The 14034-nt window shown below is 42.5% G+C and overlaps 1 protein-coding gene across 3 annotated transcripts in view; it reads right to left on the minus strand.

Moving 5' to 3' along the window:
- The window catches only part of LOC308329422 (connector enhancer of kinase suppressor of ras 3-like), a 48128-nt gene that overhangs the window by 7847 nt on the left and 26247 nt on the right, over nucleotides 1-14034 (minus strand). For all 3 annotated transcript variants that reach the window (XM_080783711.1, XM_080783710.1, XM_080783712.1), the window contains exons 12-16: nucleotides 12698-12735; nucleotides 10232-10274; nucleotides 3819-3872; nucleotides 2982-3015; nucleotides 1028-1197 (exon numbers count right to left, since the gene is read on the minus strand). In XM_080783711.1, coding sequence (XP_080639837.1) covers nucleotides 1028-1197; nucleotides 2982-3015; nucleotides 3819-3872; nucleotides 10232-10274; nucleotides 12698-12735 — 339 coding nt within the window. The remainder of the gene's footprint in view (nucleotides 1-1027; nucleotides 1198-2981; nucleotides 3016-3818; nucleotides 3873-10231; nucleotides 10275-12697; nucleotides 12736-14034) is intronic.

Genomic DNA, 14034 nt, shown 5'->3' on the forward strand with positions numbered 1-14034 from the left:
AATAGAATCTGAAAAGGGTAGGATGAAAGAATGTACTGTGATGTACTGTGTGACATATTACGACGATATAATTTTAAATGCCATTTAAAGTTCGTTTTAGTTTTAGAAGGTTCAGCCAATCAGGAGAAAGTATCAGTTTCATTTTATAGTGTTCCAGTTGCAATTTTGTCTGCTAATTTCTTTGTTTCATCACTTCTAATTTCACAATCTGCACAATGCATTTGCCGTTTAATAAAAGAGCTGGAGAGACATGGAGGATTCAAATTCCTGTTGTCATGTACTCTTATCTTTAACTATTATTTTTATTTTCACTTTTAGTTTTAGTCCTAGTTAACTATAATAACCCTGGTTAACGACATGCAGCAGGTCTGTGTCATCATCTTCGTGTCATCATAGGCCTACCAGTAAATCACATCAGTTGCGCTTGTGTCAGAAAGTGGCAGGCCATTAGTGACGCCAACAGATTCAGGAAACACATTGACAGGGCACTGCCACGCACTTATGTAGACACAGCTGCGGTAATGACATGTATGACTCATTGAGTAGACTTCACACCTCACACTAGCGTCTGCACCAGCCCAACCTGAACATGTTACATGAAATACAGTACTTGCGCAGAATTGTGCAGAATTTAATCATACAGCGGTTTGCTGTGTTTTGCAATGCTGTGTGTTAATAAATAAAAAAGTGAAATAAAATAATACATATATACACTATATATTCATCTACGAAAAAAACTAAAAAGTTAAAATATGGAGATAATAGGTTTCTTCCCAACAGCAACAATATATATATATATATATATATATATATACACACACACACACACACACACACACACACACACAGAGACAGACACATTTGATCACAGCAATATAGCTTTAATGTGATTTAACCGTCAGAAATTCCTAACATTTGACAAAACTTAAAAAAGCTCAGGCTCTTGCAATGCTGACATTATGCAAACGTAACCTTTTGACCGTGCATGTGTACCACATGTAAGCGGACAGAGTGGAAGGGAACTGACCATGTTGTTGGTGTACCAGTAGAGGGACTGCTTCTTCAGGACAAACCAGTATTTCTTCCATTTGATGCCCAGGAAGCCTTTGCCCTCTTTCTTCCTGTACAGCCAGCCCTGGTGGTCCGGTTGGCCCAGCTCCTTCACTGAGATCCTCCTCCTGCTCATCGTTACATTGCCTGGACACACACATAAACACGCGAGCGTGCACACACATGAGTAAAACAGCCGTATACTGAACCCGAGCCTTATCCCCCCCAAAAAATCTTCTAAATCCTCCAGTTTTCTGAAATCAATATTTTCACTATTTTTCAAAAATAGCAGACCTACTAGCTCGTAGCGCGCCACTCGGTGGAGCGCTATGAGCTTGTAGATCTGCTATTTTTCAATAGCTACATTACAACATAATGTTTAAAACACCAAAAGGGGTTCCCGCCAAGAATGGGATTATACTGAACAAAGTAGACGGATGATAGAGGATTTGCCTGAGGTCAATGTGGAATGTTGGTCGTTAGAAGAAATGTTAAATTTAAGTGACATTGAACACGTGTTAAAATTCTTATACCAACACTCCGGCGGCAATGGCCGGCATACAAACTAAAAAGAGAACACAATCCACAGAGAACGCAGTAACGCACCGACCATTAAGGACAGTGACTGACCAATGCATAAAACAATAAAAAGAAAATCAGACCCCTACTGTACTGTACTGTACAGACCCAGCCAGCCAGACCCAGACCCAGCCAGCCAGCCCGGGACACACATTGCCGTGTATAGGAGTGGCTGGCACCACTCAAACACAAAGCAAACAAGATGCACACTGCGAGGTGAACGGTTTGTGCATGGACCATAATATTGCAACATCGGCTGAAGACCTGTGTTGAAAATCATTACCTCTCTGCCCTCTCAGTTTCCTGTCATCTATGTTAGACTAGACTAGACTAAACTGAAAGTAGAACAACACAAAGAAAAACAAGAATGACAAAATGCACTCACAGTACAGACAGAAGGCTCCGTCCGGATCTGTGTTTAACACTGACCTTAAATGTAAATGCCATAGACTTTGAATATACTAAACAGTGAAAGGCTGACTGTGAAAGCCTGCATAAATAAGCATTTCACCTCACTTTCACCTTGTATTTGTTGTGACAATAAAAACCTGATTGACCTGACCGACTGACTGACATGAAGTCTTTATTAAATTAAATGTCAAATGCCATTTCCGTTTTGTTAGACAATATCCATAATATAAATTTTGACTTCAATATTTCTTATACATTGCAAATCAGGTGACATTGTTTCTTCAAATTTGAATTAACATTTGAATATTTTCCACTGTATATATCTTTGAAAATTAAATGTCAAATACTGTTTCCATTAAAATGCAATTGTCTTATATGAAATACTTCATATAACACATACAGTATAGGGTATGTGGAAAATGATGCTATTGTATTATATCATATTATAATCTTAACATAGTGCCATAAAGGCTTCCATGAAATACAGGAACTTCTGAGACCAGACTTACAGCTCTACTGTACCTCTTTCACTCTACAAAAATAAAGACTGGCTTGGCCAGCCTCATAGCGGGGATTCACTGAAGATTCCTGCGGGGAGGAATCTTCAGTGAATCGCCGCTATGAGGCTGGCCAAGCCAGGCTAACACAAATAAACCGCAAGAAGGTTTTAGTGGCAAAAATCCCAGACTCCTGCTAACTACAATGTGAACACTACATACGTACATGGCAGTGCACAGAGAGAGGCAATCACATAAACCAGAATATAAGTTACCAGTAACTGTGCATTCTCTAAAGTCCTCTCTCCCCAGATGCAATGCACAACAATTACCATGTCACTTCGCACGCCCACAGTGGATACAAATTACAGCCGAGGGCACACTGCACAGACAAGAGACGGCAAACTGCATGACCCGCGAGGCACGATTATGGTGACAACTTACCTCCTCGACTCTTCTTCTTATGCCTCAGTGACACCTTTGAGAAGAACAAGAAACAAGGGCGCCAGTCAGAGCAGTAAGCCGTACATGCAGGAGACCAGAGAAACAGAAGACAAACGGCAGTCTCACTGTCACACCACAGCCCAATTCTTGATGAGGAACATCCTGTTTCTCACAGCAAGTGTCACATGCATTTTCTCTGCTCTGCTCTCTCTCTCTCTCTCTCTGTGCACACACACACACACACACACACACACACACACACACACACACACACACACACACACACACACACACACACACACACACACACACACACACACACACACACACACACACACACACACACACACACACACACACACACACACACACACACACACACACACACACACACACACACACACACACACACACACACACACACACACACACACACACACACACACACACACACACACACACACACACACACACACACACACACACACACACACACACACACACACACACACACACCACTTCTTTCAGTATCTCTCCATTTCTTCGTTCTCCCAACCCTCAACGTCTCTCTTCTTCACTCACAATATTTTGTGAAACCAAATTAGACACTAGCCAGTTAGCGAGCTAGTGCCGTTGTTGTACAGCCCTGTTGTCACACTAAATGTTTCACTTTGTCAACATAAAATAGCAGAAGCAGAAGTTAAGAACTCTTTAATAGGGATTTGTGACTAGTGACTACCAGTATGTTTCATTGGTAGCCAACTAAACGAAGTCCTGCCCCTATGAAAGTGTCCATTGTTTTCCCCCTGACTGTAATGTATAAAAAGGCTCACTTACCGGATTGTAATCATCAGCAGCCATGGAGGAGGACAGAGATATGGGGAACGCAGCCTGTTAGAAGATAGAATACAATCCATAAATGAACAAGTTGGTGATGAATCTACAGGCACAGCCACACTGGCACACACCACAGGCTGGCATTAACACTGAAACATTCTGCTCACAGCATTGCTGAGAGGGAAGTGATGTCACACTCGTGTAGTGAGGACTGTGACATCACGGTTATGTTTTTTCCTTGTCATATAGCACAACTTTTTTCCTCCCAAAACTTCAAAAGAAATGATGATAGTGTGTACGTATCTGTGTTCAAGAGACAAATGTTGATTCATGTGATGGATCATAGTCACAAGACCCATGCCCAAAGGCTGCCATCAGCAGTTTTAATATGATGAATTTACAGTTCACTTTTAGGCTAACGTTGCCCATGACCTAAATATCTAAAGATATCCACCTCTACCAGAGAAAATGCGAGAGTTTTAGGAAACTTCTGCTAATGTATTACGACTTCAACATAAATGTTATGTATTTATTTCTTTGTTTTAGAAATGAAAAAAACGAAACAAAGCTTTTCATTATTTATAAATGATGGCGTGACGTCGGTGACATTGAGAAATCCAGCTTGCCATTATTGACTAACTTCCCCTCCCTGCGTTATCCGAGTTCCTGATTTGTAAAGAAAGACACAAAACCACATGAGCGAATCGGACACAATAAACCAAACCAAACCATTCAAATCTGTCAACAATCCTGTCATAAAAAACACTCCTGTGAAACTTCATTCACATAAGACAAAAATTGTATTGTTGCATGATCACTATGTATTGTAACCAAAATTCAGGCAAAGTTTGAAGATAATATTTTCATACTTGTGCTCTGAACTGATCACTTGAACTCTCTGCACTTTATATTTATTAACTATCATTTGCACTATGTTGTTTTTGCACTGTCTTGTCTAATCAAACCAAACACCAAACCAAATTCCTAACATGTTTACATGTCATCGCAATAAAGTCTTCTGATTCTGATTCATAGTCGCCCTGAAAATACTAGATAATTGCAGCCCTACTCTGCGTGAAGAATTCCAGAATATCTATCTCACCAAGATCCTATATATTGTTTATGTAGGGTGGAAACCAATGTAAACCATATCCAAAACTGTTACCTTTCAAGATTCAAATAAATTAAAAAAATAGTAGATATACGAGCTCAAAACACATACATGTGTTACTTTGTGTGACGCCGTACTATGATTTGTTAATTCACAAAATAAAACACTAAAAGTTAGCATATGAGGATAACGAGGTTTCTTTTGGCCCACAGCAACGATATCTCAGAACCTTGTCAGTCCAAAGTGAGCGCTTGGCTTTAACAACCAGAACCTCATGTGAGAGTCAGGGCCCCCCTGCAGTAGCTCGCAGCCAGGTGGTGAACCCGCATAACCACAGGGGTTATGTGAGCGAGTTCAAGCCCTCCTTCCAGCTGTTCCTGTTCTGTTATCCAACACCATGTAAAGTCTACAGCCTACACGCAAGAACCCATGAAAAAAGGAAGTAGCTGTTTATATTATATCCATCCTCCATACCCGTTTTCTCTCAAGGTCTTATACAGAAGACAATAATAGTTCCACAACTGCTGCAGTCAGTGGAATTACAGGAATAACCTCATCATGGCTAAATAAATAAGTCTACAAACCCAGTGACAACAGCTATTATTTTCTACACACAGCTCTCTCCCCTCATTCGTACTCAACCACACAGGAGCAGCATTGTGGTTTCCGGGCTGTGTCAACCGGTGACTTGTTCCAGAAGCAGTCAGTGCGGTCAGGGTTGACGCCATACCACAACACAGCAGGGGGTGATGGAGTAAAGTGGGCGTTTAAAGCATTTATGTCTGCTGGTCAACAAATAGTACAGCTCGGCTAATGTGAAACACTGTGCCGTGGTGTCAGAATGGTGTGTCACTTACGTTATTTATATTACGGTCTACTTAATTGTGAGGACATTATAACCACTTAAACCTCCAAATGTCTATCTATACTGAAGCTTTTCCCAATTGTGTAAAGAAAGACTCCTCAAATCTGTTTTTAACCATTTAAATGACTTCACAACGTCTATTTTTCTAATTGTACTGCTATATCTCTCACTCACTCACTCACACACACACACACACACACACACACACCTCTATGAGAGGACATGTGCAGCCTAGAATATTTTTTCACCATCCATCAGTGATATATAGCCTACTATGATATAGCAGGCTACTACTGTAGGCTATCACTAACAGAAAGTGAGACTCTAGGCTGCACTGTTGCACATATTCTCTCATAGGATAACACTTTATGAATGGGGGGGGGGGGGTGCAGGTGTATGCACATTGGAATGTGCAATGTCACATTGCACAGCAACAAGACAACATTTGAAAGAGAGAAATGTAATCCTTTGTTTACATGATATGTACATCCTTCAATGTAAACAAAATGATAGGAAAATAAAGAGATTCAGTCAATGTGATAATTTAATTGACTCAGCTCGTGTTTGAACTTAATTGGAACTATAGCCTATGCTACAACTAGATGCAGTTGTTTTTGTTTGTAACCTTTAAATGGGGGAAAGAAGTTGACAGTTATGTTTGGTTTTGACTTGTAAGTTGTACGCATTGTGGTGGTTTGATAAATAGGCATCTTAAGTGTATTTAAAAAAAGCACATTCTTCCATAATATTGTTAACAGTAAACGGGTGTCATGCAGGCCTACCTGCAACCATGACCTTAACAACAGTAGTTTGGTTCTGATGTTCTGCCGGAGATCTGACAGAACCTCGGCGAACATCTCCACTCACAAAGGAATGAAATCCAATCAAGTCGTTTACTTTGCTGCAGCTGCGTTTCATTCATTGTCTACTATTTCCTTCATCATGACAGGCTAGCGGATTATTATTCTGAAGTTGCAATGGTCACCTATATCCACTAGGGGGGCACCTATACTATTCAATGTGTAATACTATTCTTGCTGTCAAACTCATTGAGAGAGAATGTGATTGTTTAATTGGCATCGACGCTTAATTACATACCACAGGGAAACAGCTTGGATAATTTATTTATGTGACGTTAGAAATACTTATTTCTTTTCTGTATTGTTATGTTGTGCAACTTGTACATGTGTTGTTGTGATGTTGGTGGCTATGGTGTGTCGACTCGTCTAGCTTTATATTGTCTACTAAAAATATTGAAAATGAAAAACAGACATACCGTTTTCCCATGCTTGTTCCACAGCTGCCATATTGACATGAAATATGTAAACACAGGTGTGTTACCAATGATAGCTACTCCATTTAGCAGTATTTCCAGTGAGTGAATAAACATGCACAATATGGCAGCACCCTGACTGGAGTTTGTTTGACTTTTTCCTTAATTAGTATCATTGATAACAGTCCTGTGTTTGTCCAGATACACCCATGTCAGTGTGGCTGCCAGGTCAATTAAGCCTTTCTCTTTCATCTTTTTATTTATTTCAGATTCTAGTGGTTCCTATAGTCTGAGGGCAGTGGTTCTCAACATGGGATCCCAGTAAGGGGTGCTGGAGGGGGGTTGGGCAGGCGGAGTACCAGGGGGTCCCCCAGCATCACAATAATTTTAACCACATTTATATGTTGGCTATTCAAAAACGGCAGATCACATCGTGTCACTTTGTGCCGTGCAGTGAGATTCTTTTATTATTAATATTTTGAAAAATACATAAATCTTCTCTTCTGGGGGTCCCTGGTTCCCCTGGTACAAAACATTTTCAGATGGCGATCCGTGGCCAAATTACATACCCATGGGGGCTCCATCATGACTTGAAAAGTCAGGTAAAGAGTTGGTAAAAGGGTGAGTTCATTGGTATTCGTTCCAGGGGGTTTCCAGCTAAATATTTAATAGTTTAATAGGAACCAGGATTTTACAGGTAGGCTAACAGAGAAATAATTGGAACCCCCCCTCCGAGTCTAATGCATATCAAAAAGGACGGCGGTGGCTCAGGGGTAGAGTGGCTGGATGGTAACTATAAGGTTGCCAGTTCGAACCCGGGCTCCCCCAGACTTGCTCAAGTGTCCTTGAGCAACCCCTAATTGCTCCCGATGTGCTGGTTTAGTGGTTGGTGCCTAGTGTATAAATGTATGGGTGAATGTAATGCAAAATCTCTGTAAAGAGCCTTGGATAAATGCATCATTTTACCATACTGGCGGGTCCTTGAAATAATAAATAATAGAGGTTGGAGAACCACTGCTCTGGGGCCTGGGGAACGAGTCTGTGGCACTATAGCCATCAGCAATCAGCACCCATCCTTCACTCTCCGCGGGGAGCCAGTCGGGTGTGTGTACTGTAGCCATAACATTGGCACAGCCATGCCCTGTTTGTGGATGGAAGGAGATCTATCTCTGCAGGCGGATCGGATGTGGTGCCGGTGGTCGGCTTTTGCCTGTCAGCCCGTCTAAGGTTGGAACCAACCGTGGTTCAACCAGCTAGTACGCCACATTCCTGCGTTCTGCACTGTGCTATAGTTTTACATTCTTTACAGGCGGTCCTCGCTTTCACTGTTTTCACACAATCACAAAACGCTGTGTCTTTCTTTTCACGTGATGATTACTGATTATGAATAGTACCTTCTCTCTGTCATTTACTGTGGGTGCATGTGCAGCATGCACATGCACACGCACACGTACTGTAGTGTAAACACACACACACATCGTTAGAATTTCAAACGTCAAAAAGTCTAAACACGCCACTTTATAGGATTATTTAAAAGTGGTGTTTTGGGTACATGAAAAAGGACAGAGGAGGGGGGGGGGGGAGTGGTGGAGTGATGTCAAAAGGGCTGATGGGTTCACGGGAGTGTGGATTGGTCACGCCACCGAGGGGGCTCGCTCCCCCCATTGCCATCCATGCTGGGAATTGTCACGGCACTTAGCTAATATCCCCCCGAGACTTGTACTGCCATGTGAGTGTGTGAGAATATGTGAGAGAGAGAGAGAATGCATGCGTATGTGTGTGTGCACTGTGTGTGTGTGTGTGTGTGTGTGTGTGTGTGTGTGTGGGGGGGGGGGCGTTGTCACAGAGTGGTCATTCTTCATTGGGCCAGTCTCACACTGTGCAAAGGGAGGGGTGTGTGGAGATGGTATCAGGTTTTACTCTGCTCACTCTACTAGTGGGTCTAAAGGGAGATTGGCACTGGCCCCCTGCCCACAGTGAGATCCTGTTTGGGGTAATTGCCTGGTTGCCCTGCTGGCGCTGGCTGGACACATTGGGCACCACCCCTGCTATAATAAATCATGACTATATACTGTATATTATATATAACCTCTCTGTCGGGTGGAAAAACTGTTATTTTTAGGATTCTAATTCAAAAGTAGCAAAAGTAGCATATCTATAAGTTCAATACGCGTCGAGTTTAGGATCGGCTACTTTTTTTCTTATATTTGTGGGGCTTTTTCTGCCATAATACATATGGTAGTCTGACAGGAAATGGGGAGAGAGAGATGGTGAGTGACACGCAGCAAAGGCCGCCGGGATCGGGAGTCGAACCCGTGCCCAGACAGGCTTTTGTATGATGCTGAAATATGATCCAGTAGGGCGTTCATTTTACAGAAAAAAACACAAAAAGTTCTAATATGGAGACAGGAGGTTTCTGCCCGACGGCGTGGCTTCTGAGGGACGTGTCTGAATGCTGGTTTGATGGACGCTTACAACAGAACTATGGAGCTCTGTTGAGCCACGAAGCACATACAGTATAGCAGTGATGACATTTACTGCAGGTGTTCAAACCCCAACAAACCAAATAACCAACCCACCCATCCATCAATCCATCTGTCTGTCTGTCTGTTTGTCTGTCAAATGTTGTCAGAAGGTTCAAGGTTTTCTTGTTTTTTGTCACAATAACAAGTCATCAAAGACCATGCATACGCAACTAAGTGATTTGTCTTTGTGTCACTACTGTCCATCTGACCCGTGTGGAGGAGTGTGAGTGTGTGTGTGTGTGTGTGTGTGTGTGTGTGTGTGTGTGTGTGTGTGTGTGTGTGTGTGTGTGATTTCATGGGATTGCTTTGTCTCCTGGTCAGAAGTCAAGGGTAGAGAGAAGATACTCTGCACTGTGGTGAAACAGTGTGGTGAAAACAGTGTGGTGAAAACACAACACATGCACGTTGTGTGCAGTGTGTGCATGTTTGTATGAACACACTTGAACGTAATGATGATAATAAAAAAGCTTGATCTGCCTTGACCACCAAGCGAAACCTTTAGACACAGACTTTTTAAGTAATTACATGAATCAGCATTTATCTCTTGAACATTTGTCTCGTGACTCACACACGCACACACACACACACACGTGCGTGCACTTATATTATTTAGGGTCTGACAAAACCAAATATTCTTACCGCTTGAGAGAAGGACCAGGATCGTATATTTGGCTGACTATATCTGTAAAAACAAACAAACAACAACAAAAAAAAAAAAACAGTGTGATCAATCTGTACAACAGATGTGTGGTCTGCATCAGACCACCAGTGACAATGTCAATAAGAGGGTATTATTGTTCCTCACAGTATTTACAGTAAACAAAGATCAGTTACCTACTCTTTTCTAGCTTTAGGTTTATACTTTCTCGGAAAACAGCAGACCTACAAGCTCACAGTGCGTTACATGGCGACACTTAGTGGGTTTGTAGGTCTGCTATAACGGAGCATACAACGGAGCATAAATTAGACATTACCCCCCCCATGTGTGTCCTTGAGGCTTCCGCTAACCATCATACTTTGGTTCTGACAAAAATGGCTGGGAGAAAATCTCCCAACACATACTTAGCGCTTCCCCAAGCTTATTCATAACCACTCATTATCTTTATCTATGTTCCAAGTGGGGCTTCATACTTTGATTTGGCCCTCGCGAAATAGATCCTGCGGGCAAGTCTGTGGGCTGGCGTTTTTGTCTGTCTGTGTGTGTGTGTGTGTGTGTGTCAGTGGATCTGATAAATATATCTGGCAACCAGTCACAGTGTGAAGGCATGGTCGAGTCAGACGACATGTTTGCCCCCCCCCCTTAGCCCCCATGCAGTGCTGAAAATACTTGACGACAGAAGGCGTCGCCCTGCAATTTCAGGGGCAAGAACTTGTCTGGGGCCTGTTTTTCCTGCCTGTTGATTCCTACAGGTTTAACTTTTCTCACACAGCTATAAATCTTGACATCTTCTTCAAAATGTTAGTTTGTTGGGAAGATATTGATCACATTTGCGACTAACACCTTTGTAGATTTTCTAGAAGACAGAATTGTCATGATAGAACAGACGTCGGTAGGTGTGGCTGATGGCTGATTTAAGCCTGAGTCAAAGTAATTAGGCTCTGAGCTGGGTATGAGGAAACACCTGTTGGTGTCGGGGTGCCAAACTAATCGATGCGCGCTCAGGATAAATGAGCTGTCCAAATGCATACAAAGAGAGTGTGTTATGATGGCAGGTTTATAATCTCACCCTCATAACATCTTTGCATGTGTCTGTCCACGTTATATTTGCAACAGAAGGCATGACCTGGCGGAGATCTGCGCTCCAAGGAGCTCACACTTTTCTCGGTTTATTTGTATTCACTGACTGTCGTTATTCTTCCAGCAGCATCTGAATAATACAGTTGCTTTCATTATTGTTTGTGATACTAGTAGTTTATCTGATGTCAACTGGTAAACTAACATTTAATGAAGGATGTATGTATGTGCTGGATGTACTGTAAGTCAAATAATAATAAAGATTTACCAAAGGAAGTATGTGTATAGGTACAGTATGTGTGCCGAGCAGCCAGGCCGTGACGTTGTGTTACGTGTGTGAGGCCTTAATGTCTTAGAATAGAACAGTGCAGGGAGGAGAGCAGCTAGGGGTGTTGCGCCGCGCGTGGTCGTGATTACTCATCCGTCAGCGTGTTAACGTGGAGAGTCACTCCCCCCCCCAGGCCTGATCTTCCAACAGCATATAGAAGCCGGAGGGGCCACAGCACGGATGTATGGATGTTAACAACAACGTCATCATCACATTATGGATGTAGGGTGGTGCTATTTATGAATCGGGGTGAGTGAGTGAGAATCGTGATGGTAAATGGACGGCATTCATAGAGCATGACTTTGTAATCTTCAAGCCATGAGTGCTTTACAATGCGTGCCTTACATTTTCAACCCATTCATAAAACACAGATGGCCTGGCCTGCCTGGCCCCGGTCATGTGAGGTGGTGCAGCGTGTGCCTTGCTCAAAGATACTTTTGGTGTGATGACAGGAGGAGGAGCCGGGATTTAAACCATGCACTTCCACCCTTATGTGTTTCAGAGTTTCAAACGTTACAATCCATAACTTGGTTCATCTGCTTCAAATAACCTTGTTGACATTGTCAACAAGTGAGGGACCAAATTACAACTGTATTGAGGTGTATTGTAGCATTGTAGGTGTCCTGCTTGACTGAAGGACTACTTCTCAAAGAAACTGCAACATGCCTGTATATATTATAGTATACAGACATCTAGTGTTTCATTTCATGCGGTATCAAATTATTTCGGCATGAAAGCTATTCGAACACGATGTCTGGTTTTGCAGTTCTCTTGTCTTGTCTGTGGCCAGCGTGTCTATCTAATGGTCTTCCCTGGCCTGGTCGTAAAGCAGCCCCCCACCCTCCTCCTCTCCTCAAGCACACCCACATTCCAAAACCCATGCACGGACCTCCTGCCCTGCAGTCTCCACCACACCCTTCATAAGACAGATGAGACCAAGCCCGTCACTCTAACTTAACATAACTTACTCTAGTATCTGATGACCAATGTTTAAGTGTGTGTGTGTGTGTGTGTGTGTGTGTGTGTGTACAAGGTTACTGACCTGTTGAGAAAGTCGCTGCTAGAGCGCCAGTTGGATCCCTGTGATACATAAACATGGGTGTGTTAACACACTCGTTCACCTGAAAGCCTCCATTCATTAGGTATACCTTGAATTAATGACTTAAACAACTCTATATTCTAATAGTGATCGTTGCTATAGAGCGGCAGTGGCTATGAAACGCTTTTGAAACGCTTTCGAGCCATGCACTGCTCTAAACTAACTGAAACGTTATCTGAAAATGAGAAGATTTTTATTTAGATTTATGTCAAAGAAATCTAATCTAACATTTCCTAAGTTTTTTCCCAAAATGTAAAAAATAGCAGATATACAAGCTTATAGATCTGCTTTTTTTGATTAGCCAACGTATAAATGGATAACGTGGTTAAAATGATTGTGATGCTATATTAACTACTTTTGCCGAGGACCCACTTGAAACCCTTTAAGGACCCCTGGTGGTCCCCAAACCACACTGGGGTCTTCAACGTGTTTTAGGCCAAGGGGCCCTTAGCTGAGAGAGAGATGATGCAGGGACCCTCCCAACCAATTGTATAAAATTGCGTCGTACAGTAGATCATGTTTTTTCCCCACACATTTATAACAACATAAACCCTCAATACTTAGTAAAACTTTACCTTTACTGTAGCTCTGTAGTTGGTCTGTTGTACAAAATAGCCCTCACAACGTGTCATAGCATTAGGCATTGTGAGCTTGTAGATCTGCTATTTTGGGAAAATGTGTCCACCAGAATAGGGATTCAAGTGGTTAAAGGAGTGATTTGGGTGATTGAAGTACAACAGACCAACAGCACGTGCACCAAGGCACGCCCCACTCGATCATGATTGGAGGAAGGCCCCTCTCATCCTGATTGGATGAAGGCTTTGCCACCCAAAGCCCAAACCGAAACTAGGGTTTTTTGACCCCAGGGGCTCACTGGGGACAGGGAGGAACTCCTTATATGGTCAGCACACTTTATAGTAGGGAGGATTATCAAAAGAATAAGAAAAAATAAGTGATATTTGAATTAAGTGAAATCACTGAATATACCTTTAAGTAAAAGGCTGTGGTAACTCTGAGGACGCCCTAAGGGTCCCGACCCGGACACCCTGCTAATGACCCATATTCTCAGTAACAGGGGTCTGTCTCCCTGTGTCTCTCCAGCTGCTAATGGCCCATATTCTCAGTAACAGGGGTCTCCCCGTGTCTCTCCAGCTCTTTAGAAAACGGCAGGACAGAGAACTCATACAGGTTGAAATGGGAAGTGATGAAATAAACTAAATTGGAACTGAAACTATCAAATCGGTTCTCTCCTGATCACATAAAATTGGTATCGTGACATG

The sequence above is a fragment of the Protomyctophum bolini genome, assembly GCF_963924005.1.
Source record: "Protomyctophum bolini genome assembly, chromosome: 15".
NCBI lineage: Eukaryota > Metazoa > Chordata > Actinopteri > Myctophiformes > Myctophidae > Protomyctophum > Protomyctophum bolini.